Source organism: Schistocerca nitens, chromosome 5 (assembly GCF_023898315.1).
Source record: "Schistocerca nitens isolate TAMUIC-IGC-003100 chromosome 5, iqSchNite1.1, whole genome shotgun sequence".
Classification (NCBI taxonomy): domain Eukaryota; kingdom Metazoa; phylum Arthropoda; class Insecta; order Orthoptera; family Acrididae; genus Schistocerca; species Schistocerca nitens.
Genome location: NC_064618.1, coordinates 243155611 through 243169413, shown reverse-complemented (window position 1 = coordinate 243169413; position 13803 = coordinate 243155611). Strand labels below are relative to the sequence as shown.

At 40.6% G+C, this 13803-nt stretch overlaps 1 protein-coding gene across 5 annotated transcripts in view; it reads left to right on the top strand.

Annotated features, from left to right (window-relative positions):
• Positions 1–13803, top strand: part of LOC126259611 (palmitoyltransferase ZDHHC16B) — an 81053-nt gene that overhangs the window by 36643 nt on the left and 30607 nt on the right. For all 5 annotated transcript variants that reach the window (XM_049956524.1, XM_049956526.1, XM_049956522.1 and 2 more), the window contains 2 exons: positions 1279–1396; positions 9322–9524. In XM_049956524.1, coding sequence (XP_049812481.1) covers positions 1279–1396; positions 9322–9524 — 321 coding nt within the window. The remainder of the gene's footprint in view (positions 1–1278; positions 1397–9321; positions 9525–13803) is intronic.

The following is a 13803-nucleotide window of genomic DNA, read 5'->3' as shown; positions in this document are numbered from 1 at the left end:
GTCACATGTATTCTGCTATCAGTATTCAATACTGAGAACTGTTAAAGTTATTCTAGCACTATTTACTAAAACAAAAAAAAAAAAAATTAGCATGCCACGTCATTGTCTTACTGAAGCTTAGGTCTCTTATGTTGCAACTAATTAGTCTATTTTAGTCATTTCTAAGTATTTATTCTTCACACTTAGGTATATAACATCTGTTAGATCATGTTAATTGTATGAGGTGCATCCAGAAAGTAAGATTTCCAATGTTGTTTCCTTTAAAGTTGTCGTATTTAGCTGGGAAAATTGTGCATTTGCAACAGACCTATGATGTGTCAATCAAATGCCAGCCAGCCAGGTCCCATCTGGCACCAGTACCACGGCAGCAGTGCCCCAGACTGGTGTGTCTTATTCATTCTCCACCGCCTGTGAGGTATGGTCAGTAATAAGGTTCCTTAATGCATCTTCAGCTCTGTTAAGTCTATGGGCAGAACATCATGAGCAAACAGATGGTGCATTGCTGTTGCAGGCTTTATTCCAAAGATCATCAAAGCATCCATGATGAAGAGCGCAGTGGGTGGCCATCCCTCATCAATGATCACCTAATAGAGCTGGTGCGACAGCGCATCCTGGAGAACCATCACTTCACGATTATGGAGAATGGCAACCATTTTATGCAGACACAGTGCCACAACCCTTGTGTGAAATTGTCACTAAACACCTGCTGTTCAAGAAATTGTGTGCCAGGTGGGGGCCAAAAAAACCTGACACCTGACCACAAAGCGAAACACTTTGGGGCAGCACTGACATTTCTGAAGCGATATCATGATGACAGCAATGAGTTTCTCGACAGGATTGTCATTGGTGGTGAGATGTGGATTCTTATTCTCTGGCCAGCATTTTGACAATGATGAAGAGCTGAAGTTGACTGTCACACGCTTGTTCCATTCACAGGTGGCAGAGTTCTAAGACACAGGAATAAAATAGTTGATGCCATGATATGAAACGTGTCTGTTCTCTTGGTGAATATGTTGAAAAAAGCTCAAACATTGCTGTACGTGTTATCAGTAAAGTGTTTTGTGTAACTGTGTTGTCCTTGCTTTAAAAAAAGAGGAAACTTACTTTCTGGATGTGCCTCATAGTAACAAATATTATTAAACTGAATGTCGGAGTTCTCATCATGAAGTTCTTACTTTTGGAGTATCTTCATAACAACTACTTCATCATTTTTTACTTATGTGCCTTTAATGATATCTATGATTTTTATTTACGTTGTCTGTTTTTACTTATTATCAGGGTGCTCTTATTCCTGAAGCTGCTAGCATCTGCAAAAAATGCATTGCTCCCAAACCACCTAGGACACATCACTGTTCTGTATGCAACAGGTGCGTTCTCAAGATGGATCATCACTGCCGTATCCTTATTATTTAAGATAAGATGAAATTAAATTTAACATATTTCTACCTTATATGTTAAGATGACCTGTACTAAATATATATTGAAGTCTGTAGTCTCATAAGGAAAGGTCCGCAGGGGTCAGATCGACTGTTTAAAACCACCTACAGGGTGATGTAGGTTAGGGTCTGGGTATCTCACCCTGCAGCTATTCACCTTAGTGGGCCCTCATTTGCATGTAATCAATGGGGTTCATCCTCTTCCAATATGAGCACAGGATGCATATTTCACTAGCCAGTGTCCAGGGTGTCCAGTCTTGTGAGGCTAAGTGTGCTCAAACTCGCATGGTCACTGAATAGCGGAAGGACAGTGTGTTTGCTGCCGAAGGAGGTCCTTATGGGGTTGCCACATGGAATAACTGTGGAGCCCTGCAGTCATTCACCTTAGTGGGCCCTCATTTGCGTGTAATCGGGGAAAAAATTTCATAATTTTGTGTGATATTCTAGAGCTTTAAATTTGACAGATGTATGTGTAGTGGTGTTGTAGCATGGTGGTTAGCATATGAGACTGACTTGCAGAAGATGGAAGTTTCAGATTTCATTAGGTGCTTCAAATTGTTTTATTTTTAAATGTTTATCAAAATTACTTTTATTATGGTTTATGTAACGTTTTAAAATTTCTTATAGTGTGTCACATAATTTTAATTATTGTATTAAGTTTTTCATTTACTCTTATTTTTTCTTGTAATCATTCTGTTTTCATTTGAAATCTTCGTGAATGTGATTTTATTTTTGTCTATATGTCACAATATTCAAAAGCTCGAAAACTCTAATCTATCAGTTAAAAATTAAAAGACAAAATAGTTTGTATTTGCTGTGAATAATGTCAGAAATGTAGTTTTCATTTCATAAAAGGTGCAGTTTTATGGTAAAAATCCTACAACATTTAAAACAGAAACTGATGTTGAACTATGGACGAAATAATGCAGGTGAAGATTTAAATGAAAGAAGGGATTATAAATAAATGTGCGAAATGAGGAATAGAAGTAATGAATGCAATAACATAGACAAAAATATAACAGATTAAATAAAAATTAATACAAAAAATAAATCACAGGCAAAAATTTCCAAAAGATAGAAAGGAAAAATAAGAGTAAATATAAAAGTCAATATGATGATTAAACTGATGTGCTAAAGGTTAAAAATTAAAAAAATTACATTTAAACAAATCAATTCATTAAAAATAATGATCAGATTCATTTCAGTATGTTTTTAAAAATAATTTATTATAATAAATGAGTAATTTATTTATTGATAATAAATTTTGAAGCACCTCATGAAATTCGAACCCATGACCTGCTGCCCTTGAGGTACACACACAAACCCCTACACTGCAACACCACTGTATATACAATTGTCAATTTTAAGGCTGTACAGCATCACACAAAATTAATTTTTTTTTAATTACTCACAAATGATTGAATGGCTGTAGGATGTGATACCTGGGACCCTGACATACATCACCACATAGATGATTTCAAAATCTCGATCTCACTCCTGGGGACCTTTTCTTATTTGTGATTCAGTTAAGGTGTGCTTCTGAATTAATTTTCCTGTGTATTAGTGGCATATCAGACATGGTGTCAATAAAGCATAGTGTAATCTTTTCCTTCTTTTCACTACTGTTATACGGAGGAAGTGTGTTGGTGTGAGATTCTCAGAGTATGAAACTGAGTTTATGATCGTGATAACATAAAATTTGGTATAAAATAAAGAATTTCCACAACAGCATGAAATTCACTGTGGCCAACATTCCAGATTCTTGAGCCACACAATGAATGTTTGTAGGGGCTCCTTTTGTAACTACAAAGTCCAGTCACATTAATGTGATCAGCTGTCAGAAGCTTGAATAAGCATCTTTTGCAGGGTGGACGTGCAGGAAGGGTGTCAGTAGGTTCTGGAAGGACTGAACAGGGATGTGGAGCATTGATGATTCCAGTGCTGTTACCTGCTGCACTAGGTTTCTTGGTTGAGGATCTATGACACAGACAGCTTGATCGAGGTGGTACAAGAGTTTCACAGTTGGGTTTGATGCCGGGGTGCTTGATGGCCAAAGGAATATGGTAAACTCATCATGCTTTTTGAGCCATGCACTGCGACGCATTGCATTGTTCTGCTTGTAGACGTCGTCATGCCAATGAAAAACAAACTACATTTAGGGTTCAAATTAATGATATAATATAATATAATAGAGGGAAACATTCCATGTGGGAAAAATATATCTAAAAACAAAGATGATGAGACTTACCAAACAAAAGCGTTGGCAGGTCGATAGACACACAAACATACACACAAAATTCTAGCTTTCGCAACCAACGGTTGCTTCATCAGGAAAGAGGGAAGGAGAGGGAAAGACAAAAGGATGTGTGTCTGTGTATGTGTGTGTGTGTGTGTGTGTGTGTGTGTGTGTGTGTGTGTGTGTGCGCGCGCGAGTGTATACCCGTCCTTTTTTCCCCCTAAGGTAAGTCTTTCCGCTCCCGGGATTGGGATGACTCCTTACCCTAAAACCCACATCCTTTCGTCTTTCCCTCTCCTTCCCTCTTTCCTGACGAAGCAACCGTTGGTTGCGAAAGCTAGAATTTTGTGTGTATGTTTGTGTTTGTTTGTGTGTCGACCTGCCAACGCTTTTGTTTGGTAAGTCTCATCATCTTTGTTTTTAGATAGACTGGCCTTTACAAATGTCTACTTGTGTCTGTGTATGTGCGGATGGATATGTGTGTGTGTGCGCGAGTGTATACCTGTCCTTTTTTCCCCCTAAGGTAAGTCTTTCCGCTCCCGGGATTGGAACGACTCCTTACCCTCTCCCTTAAAACCCACATCCTTTCGTCTTTCCCTCTCCTTCCCTCTTTCCTGGTGAGGCAACAGTTTGTTGCGAAAGCTTGAATTTCATGTGTATGTTTGTGTTTGTTTGTGTGTCTATCGACCTGCCAGCACTTTCGTTTGGTAAGTCACATCATCTGTGTTTTTAGATATATTTTTCCCACGTGGAATGTTTCCCTCTATTATATTCAAACTACATTTAGGGGTGGACATGATCCCTAAGGATAGATGAATACTTGTGTTGATCCATTATTACTTCTAGAATGATGAGATCACTCAGGGAATGCCATGAAAGCATTCCCCAGACCATAATGCTCCCCCCCCCCCTCCCCCCTCTGACATAGACCTTTTCACTGACCGAACAACCATCTGTCCACTGGAGCATAAAATGTGATTCAGTTGAACAAGCAACTCAGTGGACATCCTGTTGTGGTATTGGCATGCAAATTCCAGTCTTTGTCGCTGATGAACAGTAGTCAGCATGGGTGCATGAACACATGCTGTAGAGGCCCATGTTCAGCAATGTTGCTAGCCCCTTGGTTTACCTGAGTGGTCAGTCGCTCAGCAGTTCCACATCTATTCACCTATACACATCTCCACAGCCATTTTTCATCCCTGTCATTGATGGCCAATGGTGTGCTACAGTTGCCTTGGCGCTGGTTTTGGGTAGCGCCATTTTGCCACACACAGTATACTTTAACCACAGCGGCACGTGAACCGTTTACAAACTTAGCCATTTTTTGAAGTGCTTTGACCCTTGGCCCAAAAACCAATGTTCATCCCCTTTTGGATGTTGGATCAATTACTTCATTCCCACATGTGCCAGTTGTCACGATTCTGCGAATCAACTGGGGTTTTGCTGTCGATTAGTGTCTAGCAACTTTTTCTCAGGGACAGAGCCACAAGGTGGTGTGGCAGTTGTGAAAGTGCCACCTAGTGACAGCAGTGAAAGTGTGTTTGCTGTACTGTGAAGAGAAATGGCAGACTGGGGGAAGGTGTGCAGTTTGCTAAGTGAAATTATGTGGTGCTGCCATAAACCATCAAGCATCACCATGTGTTCTGAAGTTACAGAAAGGAAATTGTATGAAATCATATGAGAAGTGGGTTCTAGAAATGAATAGAAAGGTGAATTGACACTGGCATGGATACTTTTGATTGTGGCCAGTGGGTGATGAAAGTTGGATTGATGAACATCTTGTTGTCACTTCGTTTTTAGAACACTGTCCAGTGGGGTAGAGCTGGCCAGTTTCATGGTTTCTGAAGCTGTGCTAGTGATTTTGCAAGTGAGTGCTGTAGTTGAATGCTGTACTGAGCATCCATCGTATGAGTTTTTGTGTATGAAACTTCAGTCTGCCGTGTTGGAACCAGGGAGCTGGGAGGACATGTGTCTCTGTATTAGGAATGAAGGACTGCCAGTTCCTGATCAATGGGATGCAAGCCATGTTTGGAAATGTTTCACTCAGAGAATTTCTATTTATTATTTAGCTCTTTATAATGCCATTTTGCCTGCCTATTTTAATGTCTAAACTTCTGGTCTCTGTGTATAACCTACACATGAGAACATGTACAACTTAATTAAAACAACAGAAATTGTATGAGTCAGGGAACAAAAATGAAGTCAAAGAATGAGCAGAATTCAGCAAACACTTTGCATCTCATAATGACAGATTGATTATCAGATGTCACCCTCCCCCTCCTCCACAGTTCTAATTGTACTTTCTACTGAAACGGTCATGACATCCAGATCATCTCATGATCGGTGGATGCTGCCACTTCTGTCATAGACTCATCAGGCATTGTGGCAGGTGTTCGCTGTCGATTGTCCAGTTTTTCAGGTACCAGCATAAGAGGTGCAGAAAGTAGGTTTGAGATAAACAGTGGAAATCATAGTTGAGATTCCTTTCACGTTGACCTTAAAGGTCTTCTTGTTTCAACTGAGGACTGTATATGGCTCTTCATATGAAGACTGAAAAGGCTTATGCACAATGTCTTGCGTAACAAAAACCAAGTTACATGCCCAAAGGGTAGTGAAAATGAAAGTGCGGCAGGTATGCTGCTCTCTCGCAGTGCAACTGGATGTTGTCTGTGAATTTTAAAACTTCATTTCTGAACAGAGTCTGAGGCCTCAGTAAGGTGTTTATGTATATTGCTGAAAAATTCACTGAATAATTGATTTGTTTGACCACAGACCAGTTCTGCTGCTGTGGCATAAAGATCTTCTTTGATGGTAAAGCAGAGACCCAATGGGACAGTTGGCAGAGTTTTTGCGACTGTTGTGATTCATGGGCTCCAGGACATTTGTAATTGGCAGTGCAAATGCTCAAATAAGCCATTTGCTGTTGGATGATAAGCTGCAGGTTGAATATCCTTCATGGCCAATAAAACGGGGAGTAATTTGAATGGAAATGACTCAAATTGGCTGTCTTGGTTAGTGGTGATAGAGAGAGGCACTGTGAAACAAGTGAACCATCCACAAAAACAAGTTGTCGCAATGGTTCCAGCAGTGCCCTCAACCATAGGAGAAACTTAAGCCAAAGGGTGAAGTAGTCGATGGCAGTTACAGGTGTCCTTCAGATGGCAGTAATAGGCCAGCAGTATCCATACGAGCATGTTCAAATTGTTGCTTGGGTGGAACAAGATGAGCAGATGTGTCAACTGTCAAAGTGAGAGATATTTGCAGAATAGGATGTGCTGGAAGTGTGGTCTGTCACTGCAGGGTTCATGTTGTTAAAGCCAGCTTCTGTTTAACTAGTCCACCATAATTTGTCACTTGGTTTCAGCAAACCTGAAATGCACTTTCGTGAACCTGAATAGGCCAAACAGAGTACAGACTGTGGTCTTATGTATTCTTCTGGAGAAATGGATGTTTTATAGAAAGCACATACTAAGTCTGTTGTCGAGGAGACATGTCTGCTGTGGTATTGTATAAGAAATCTTTGATGTGTGGGACAAGGATACTGATTGGGAATTGTTCGGGCATTAAGTTGTTGGTAATCACTGCACGAGTGCGATCCGCTGGTCTGCTTTACAAGAATGTGGAGAGGTGAGGCCCAACTGCTGTTTCCGGGCAACAGATTCCATGGGCACTCATAAAAGAAATTTCCTGCTCCACTGCATTTGTTCTCTCGGATGGTAACTGATGAAGTTGAGCGTGAACTGGTGGTCCTAGTGTTGTTGGAATACAGTGCACTTTCAAATGCTGTACAGGACCGAGCAAGGTGGCGCAGTGGTTAGCACACTGGACTCGCATTCGGGAGGACGACGGTTCAATCTCGTCTCTGGCCATCCTGATTTAGGTTTTCCGTGATTTCCCTAAATCGTTTCAGGCAAATGCCGGGATGGTTCCTTTGAAAGGGCACGGCCGATTTCCTTCCCAATCCTTCCCTAACCCAAGCTTGTGCTCTGTCTCCAATGACCTCGTTGTCGACGGGACGTTAAACACTAACCACTACCACCGCTGTACAGGCACTAGTGTGGGTAGCTGCTGAGTGACCTCTGGGAACTATATGATTTGACAAACAAACTCATGATGGAGGCTGAAGTTTAGCGAGTGTTACATGACCATATGTCTTGATTGTGAAACCATTGGCTGCATGGAGACAACAGTTATCACTGCTGCAGTGAGGTAGTCGAGAAGACAGGTACATCAATATGTCAGTACCAGTGTCGTATAGAAACTATACTTTTATTCAGTGTTTGTTGACACATTCGACAGCTGACATTGCGGAAGAAAGTCAAGAATATAGTGTCATTGCAGACTTTTGGGCACATTTCCCGTCTCTCACAGGGAACAGCACAGTCAAATTTTTGAGCCAATTTATGTGTGATACCAGTGTACCCTTTCAGTTGAGGACAAACAACAATGTTTCCTCAGTGAGCGTTAGTGCTGCGATGGGTGACTGGAATGTTGTGTTTGAAGAGTGGCAACTTATGTGATAAAATCAATGGTTTTTGTTTGTAATGAGGCCAGGGAATTGTCTGGTTATGGAAATATGGCTTCAACACTTGTGGACTGATACACCTTGGTTATAAAGTCCACCATTTGTGTTAGGGTGTCAAGGTCACTGTCATGTATGGTTGGGTATCTTCTGTGCATCAGATAGCAAGGGCAATGGCCAAGTGTTTCAGAGAATCTCTTCATTAACAGTATTTCTAGCCAGGGTCTGCAGGTGATGCAACAATTGTGGAGGTGTGCAATCGCATAACTCCCCTGTGCGGAGTAACTTTTCCATTCATTTGGCTTCATATTCTTCCTTTATCTTGGTAGCTTGTTGATGCCTTATAACTCGTTATTGAACTATGTCCCAAAGAACTTTACAAAGGTCACAATCTATTGCTAAACAGTGATTTTTGCTTGTTTGGTATCGTGTAATATGTTTCTTTGTGAGAGTAAGAAAAAAGCAGAGTTTGGACCCTTCATTAGTATGCGTGTGTTAACAGCAAAAATCAGTTTTAACCACCCTTTAAAGTCACTGGAAGGCCATTTGTGTAGGTTAAGAACAAGAGTGGAGCCAGTACCAATCATTGTGATACCTCACATGCTCACTACCCCATTTCTGAGATAAATTTCCTGCCTATGACCCAGTCTGTCAGTGATACCCTCCACTTTTGTTATGTAGGTAAGAGTCCATCCATGTGGCAGGGATGCCATGAATGTCGTAAGACTTCAGCGTACGTAGGAGAATTCATCATCTGCACAGTCAGAGACTTTTAAATGATACATTTAGTTCTAACAGGACTTCATTTGTGAAGTCTGCAAGTCTACTTTGTTAAGGCAACTGTAGGAAGAATGTTTATTTTGAAAAGTGTGCCGCTGTTGGAATACAGAAGATCGTATTGAGCTTTCAAAGTTTGAAGGGAGATATTTCACAGTGGAAAGTATGTTACTTATTCCATGTTAATATTGGCTATTCCTTATACTTTTAATATTAGTTATATGCTGAATAACAATGGTAAAATAAGATGGATTTATTTGCTATGAATGACAATAAACTCTGAAGTAAGCAGTAGTCATTTATTCTGCATTTACGGACACAATTTATTTTTTCCTTGATTGAGTCATCAGCATGGCTGAACAACTGTGTTGGCCATTTCAACCATCGATATTTCTTTTTATACATGGTTTTTACCTGCCTAGGTGTACTGTTTGTCATTATATTTGGCTTTCAGTTAGCTTACTCTGAGATTTGGCTGGAACCGGATGATGGTGAAGAGGAAGAACTTGAAGGACACCCTGTTCGCTTCAACAACTCCGTTTGGATACCTGTGGTATGTCCAGTATCTCAGTCACTTAACAGCCTATTTAGTCTATATTAGGTTTAGCTTCTTTAGGGATATAGCAGCTTCTGATCAGAAATATAGAAAATGTAGAAAATAACAATTGCTTCCTGAGCTTTTATACAAAATCCATCTTGAGAGAGCTGACATTCACTCATTGTCTCAGCTCTGTTGCCAGAATGGGACAAAAAACGACCTCAGATGGGTTGCATGGATAAGTTAAGATGCAGTAAAAAAAAGTACCTGGAAGAGTATGAAGATACTGAGGAGAAGGTGAAAGAATGGGCTAGGACTATGAGTAGGATTGAGGCAGATAGAAGTAGAGGTTAGTTATTAACAATGGTAGACACTACTAAAGTTGCAGTCAAGTTTAGGAAAAGTAGCTATTAGCGAGAGAATCCACTAAGCATAAACTACAAAGTAGCCTTTAAAATAAATGAGACCATACTATCAAATGTTTTGCTTGTGGATGATCTTAGCTCTTTGCTTCAGCTTGGCATTAGTCATTCATTCACATGAACTATTAATTGGCGGGCTCCCACATAGAATACTGTGCATATATTGCAGAAACATTTGCAGATGACATAACTGCTTTTGACAGCAGTCCTACCACTAGTAGCATAAGAAATGCTAGTGTAAGTTATGGAACAGAATGTATGGGATAAGTATTTGATCTGAGTCTTACACAACAACATCAGCAGATTGGGAGTGGCATAGGGATTGATTAGAATATTACATAAGTTGGATAGGCAGTAGAATATCACTTTGGAATGCATGGAAATGTCAGGGAGGTTTTTTTCATTTTAGAGTATGGTGAGGTATTATCTAAGCCCTGGATGAGTGCAAATTTCAGTTGTTGCAGTCCCAGCTGGTACTGTGTGGTGAAGGTCATCTTACTTTGATTCTGGTGGACATTGTCTTAGTGGAGATATTGTTGGTTGTTACTTGTAGTGAGATTGAATGGCAGTGAGTTTTAGGTCTACAGCTAAGAAACTGGCTTGCTGTCCCATTGAGCTGGTGAATCATGTTGCCAAGCATTACTTGATTGACTTTATCACTCACTAGTTCACAAACATGCTGTGTGAATTGTCTCCCAGCGCATCAGCATTTTGAAATGGCTTGGGGTCTTTTCCTCCAATATACCGTTCAGTCCCAGAACCCCCCATGATGTTAATCTCTTCTACATCTACATGCATATTCCATAAAGTGTCTGACATTTGAACAGGGGAAGGGGATACATTATTTATTCAACATTACCTGTGTGAGTAATATGACTGTCTGCAGCAAGAGTCAGCAAGAGCTGTGTAATTCTGTACTGGATGTGACTAAACATTCCTTGTTAACACTCGGTACGTTCACTTTGCAGGAATGTAGAAACATTACCACATTTCTGTGTATTTTCACGGCTATTTCCAGACATTCTTTCCATAAATTACATGTTCTGCATACAAAAATGATGAACATGAATGGCAAAAGTTAGATTACTGATTTCAACTGTTCTGCATCTCACTGTGGCAAGCAACACCATAGATGGTGGAGAGGCAACTAAGCTCATTCTACATTTGCTTGTTGCTGTGGTAGTTGCCCTGTAAACAGCTACATGTCACTCAGTTCATTATTCTCATTCAGGTATAAAATTCAAATCTCAACATACCTGCAGCTCCACTGCAGTTCTCACCCCATTACACCCTTTTGTCATGCACCAGCTTCACAGTCCAACTGGTTATTTTCAATTCTATCCTAGCTCACCCATAACTTCCTTTATTCCTTCCTCACGGTCTGCATTCTCCACTTTCCTCCTGGTTCTATTTCCTTAGCATTACTCTTAGTCAAAAATAGATGACTTGTTGCACATGTGGCACATTTGCTTATTTTTCCTAATGTTTATTGTGACAGTCTCCGCAACAAAAGTGTCACAAATGATTACTAGTTGTGATCAGTTAATGTTCATATTCAGATCTGGTTAAACACTAGTCGATCAAAACTTTGTAATAATTTCTGTCAATTTGCAGCTGAGACCATTAGCATAAATATTTTTAATTTCTTGTAGTACTCCCCTACTTGATGCCTGTATTTGTCATAAGAATTCAGCTATTTTCCTGTGTATATGAACACATTCCAAATTTTCTTGTTTTCTTGTCATTATTGTTCCTTTATGTATGTATGTATTTATTTATTTTTTTTCCTTCATCCGGGGATTGACTCAAATGATACAGGATTTGTCATCATAATAAAAGAAAATAATAGAAATATTAGTTTTTCTGCCTGACCTATTGATAGATGAGAACTACATACATTGGTAGCTGCAGCCTGGAGCTATATGTGGCTAGCTGCTGTGTGCAACACCACTAAAAGTGGCACTCCATATAACTAGGGCCTGTTTTCAAAAAAGTAGAAAGAACAAACTGTAATGCTGCCACGGGTGTAGGCATTACTTAAGTCAGGAAAGTAGATTCAGGATGCAGTGTAGGATGAAGGGTGCATACTACCAGTTCCTCCGCAGTTGTGAAATCAGAAATACCTGCTCAGCAATTTCAATCTTGATTCATTGAGAATTTCATATAATGGTTGTTGCAAGTGACTCGGGCTGGAACCCTTCAACCCTCAGCAGTGGAGAGTATTGTTGTGACAATGGCAATAATGCTCCACACTGCAATGCATTGCAGCACAGTGATCATGATCATTCTGCAATAACACTGTATCAAATGCTGACATGACATGGCAGCTGAGTGCTTGACATGCATGACATTAGTGTCAGATGCTTATGAGTGAAACCACGGCACTGTGCAGCAATGTGGAGGCACTCAGAACCCAGGACCTCTGCAAAAGATGCAGCATCAGTGGAGAGAGGACATGAGTTTCTTGTAGAAGAGCATGTGTGCTCTGGACAGGCAGTGGCTATGGAGTGGGTCAGGAGTGAGGCATGCTAGGATGACACAGGCTCTGAAACAGAGGCCCTCAGGTGACACCCAGTTGAAGACAACATAGTGCTAGCTCTGAGCTGTGAATATTTATGATAAATTTGCACAGCTTTGTTATGACTGGGCCCTACCTCTATTCACATTGGGACTGAGGAAGCACAGTGTCAGGTTGAGATTGGAGGTAATTCAGCTAGCTACTGTGGTGGACTGAGCTCTTGCACCGCGCCACTTCAGCAATATTCTGGCCTTGACGTAGGAATTCCACAGGAAACTAACAGGCACATCTGGCCACAGGTTGTGGAGTCTCTTTGGAGAGGTGATGGCACAACACGCTTTCTCCCTGTAGAAGATTCGGTCTATCAAATCTGAGGCTGCTGCTAAAATTGTGAATTGCTTAAACATTACATAGTACACTTTAAATTTTTTCACTGCTTATTTACACTTCTCACACTGTCATTCATTCCTATTGGTCCAACCCAGCTCACATCACACGGAGACAGGTACACTCAGGTCTGTATACGGAAGACCCAGAGGTGACCTGCTCAGTCTGGACATGGAGTCCAGGTTGGTGGATGATTCTCTACCAAAGACAAAGACACTACAATTGAGAACCCAGTTTACAATAGAACCTGAAGCTGAGATTCCTACCACTAGGACTTAATATCTACTGTGAAACTGCTGAATATGTTGAAATATTTATTCTATGCTAATGTACCGCTTCTGTGCAGCTGCAAGCTCATCCAAGGAGCTGAATAAGGTGGGATCCAAGATAATTTTCAGAAGATGGGGTTTTCAATGTGTATGCTTTGAAAGGTTTGTCGGGTAGATGAAGTAGTGGGTATGCTAGATTCAGAGCCATAGTGCCTTTTATTGTTGCCGGAAGTCAAAAAAGTCAGTCCTGAGATGTCACTGTCCATACCATTTTAGTAGCAGCGTGTTGCCCACAGCTGTAAATGTTCTGTCTCTTCAGGCTGCCCTCAATTATAACAATTCCTCATAACTATAACTGAATCATATACAGTGTTTATCCATTGATGCCTTGTCCTCAAAAATAAAGTTGTATGGCAAGGATGTCTCATGGGAATTCCTCCATACCTGTGCATCCTAGGAATAGCTTCACCAAACATTTCTCCGTGACAGTTTGGATCAACCTGGATGGCTCTCTTTGCCATTGCTGCAGCTTGTCTACTGACAACTTAATAATCAAGCCTTGCCTTTTTTCTGTCCTTACCTTAAAATGAACTGGGTTCAAGATCACTGCACACCAGAACCATTCAATTGCTACAGTCTCTTCACTGCTACAGTACATGCTAGCTGCGCATTACGTTCATTCTCCATAAGCTACCAGA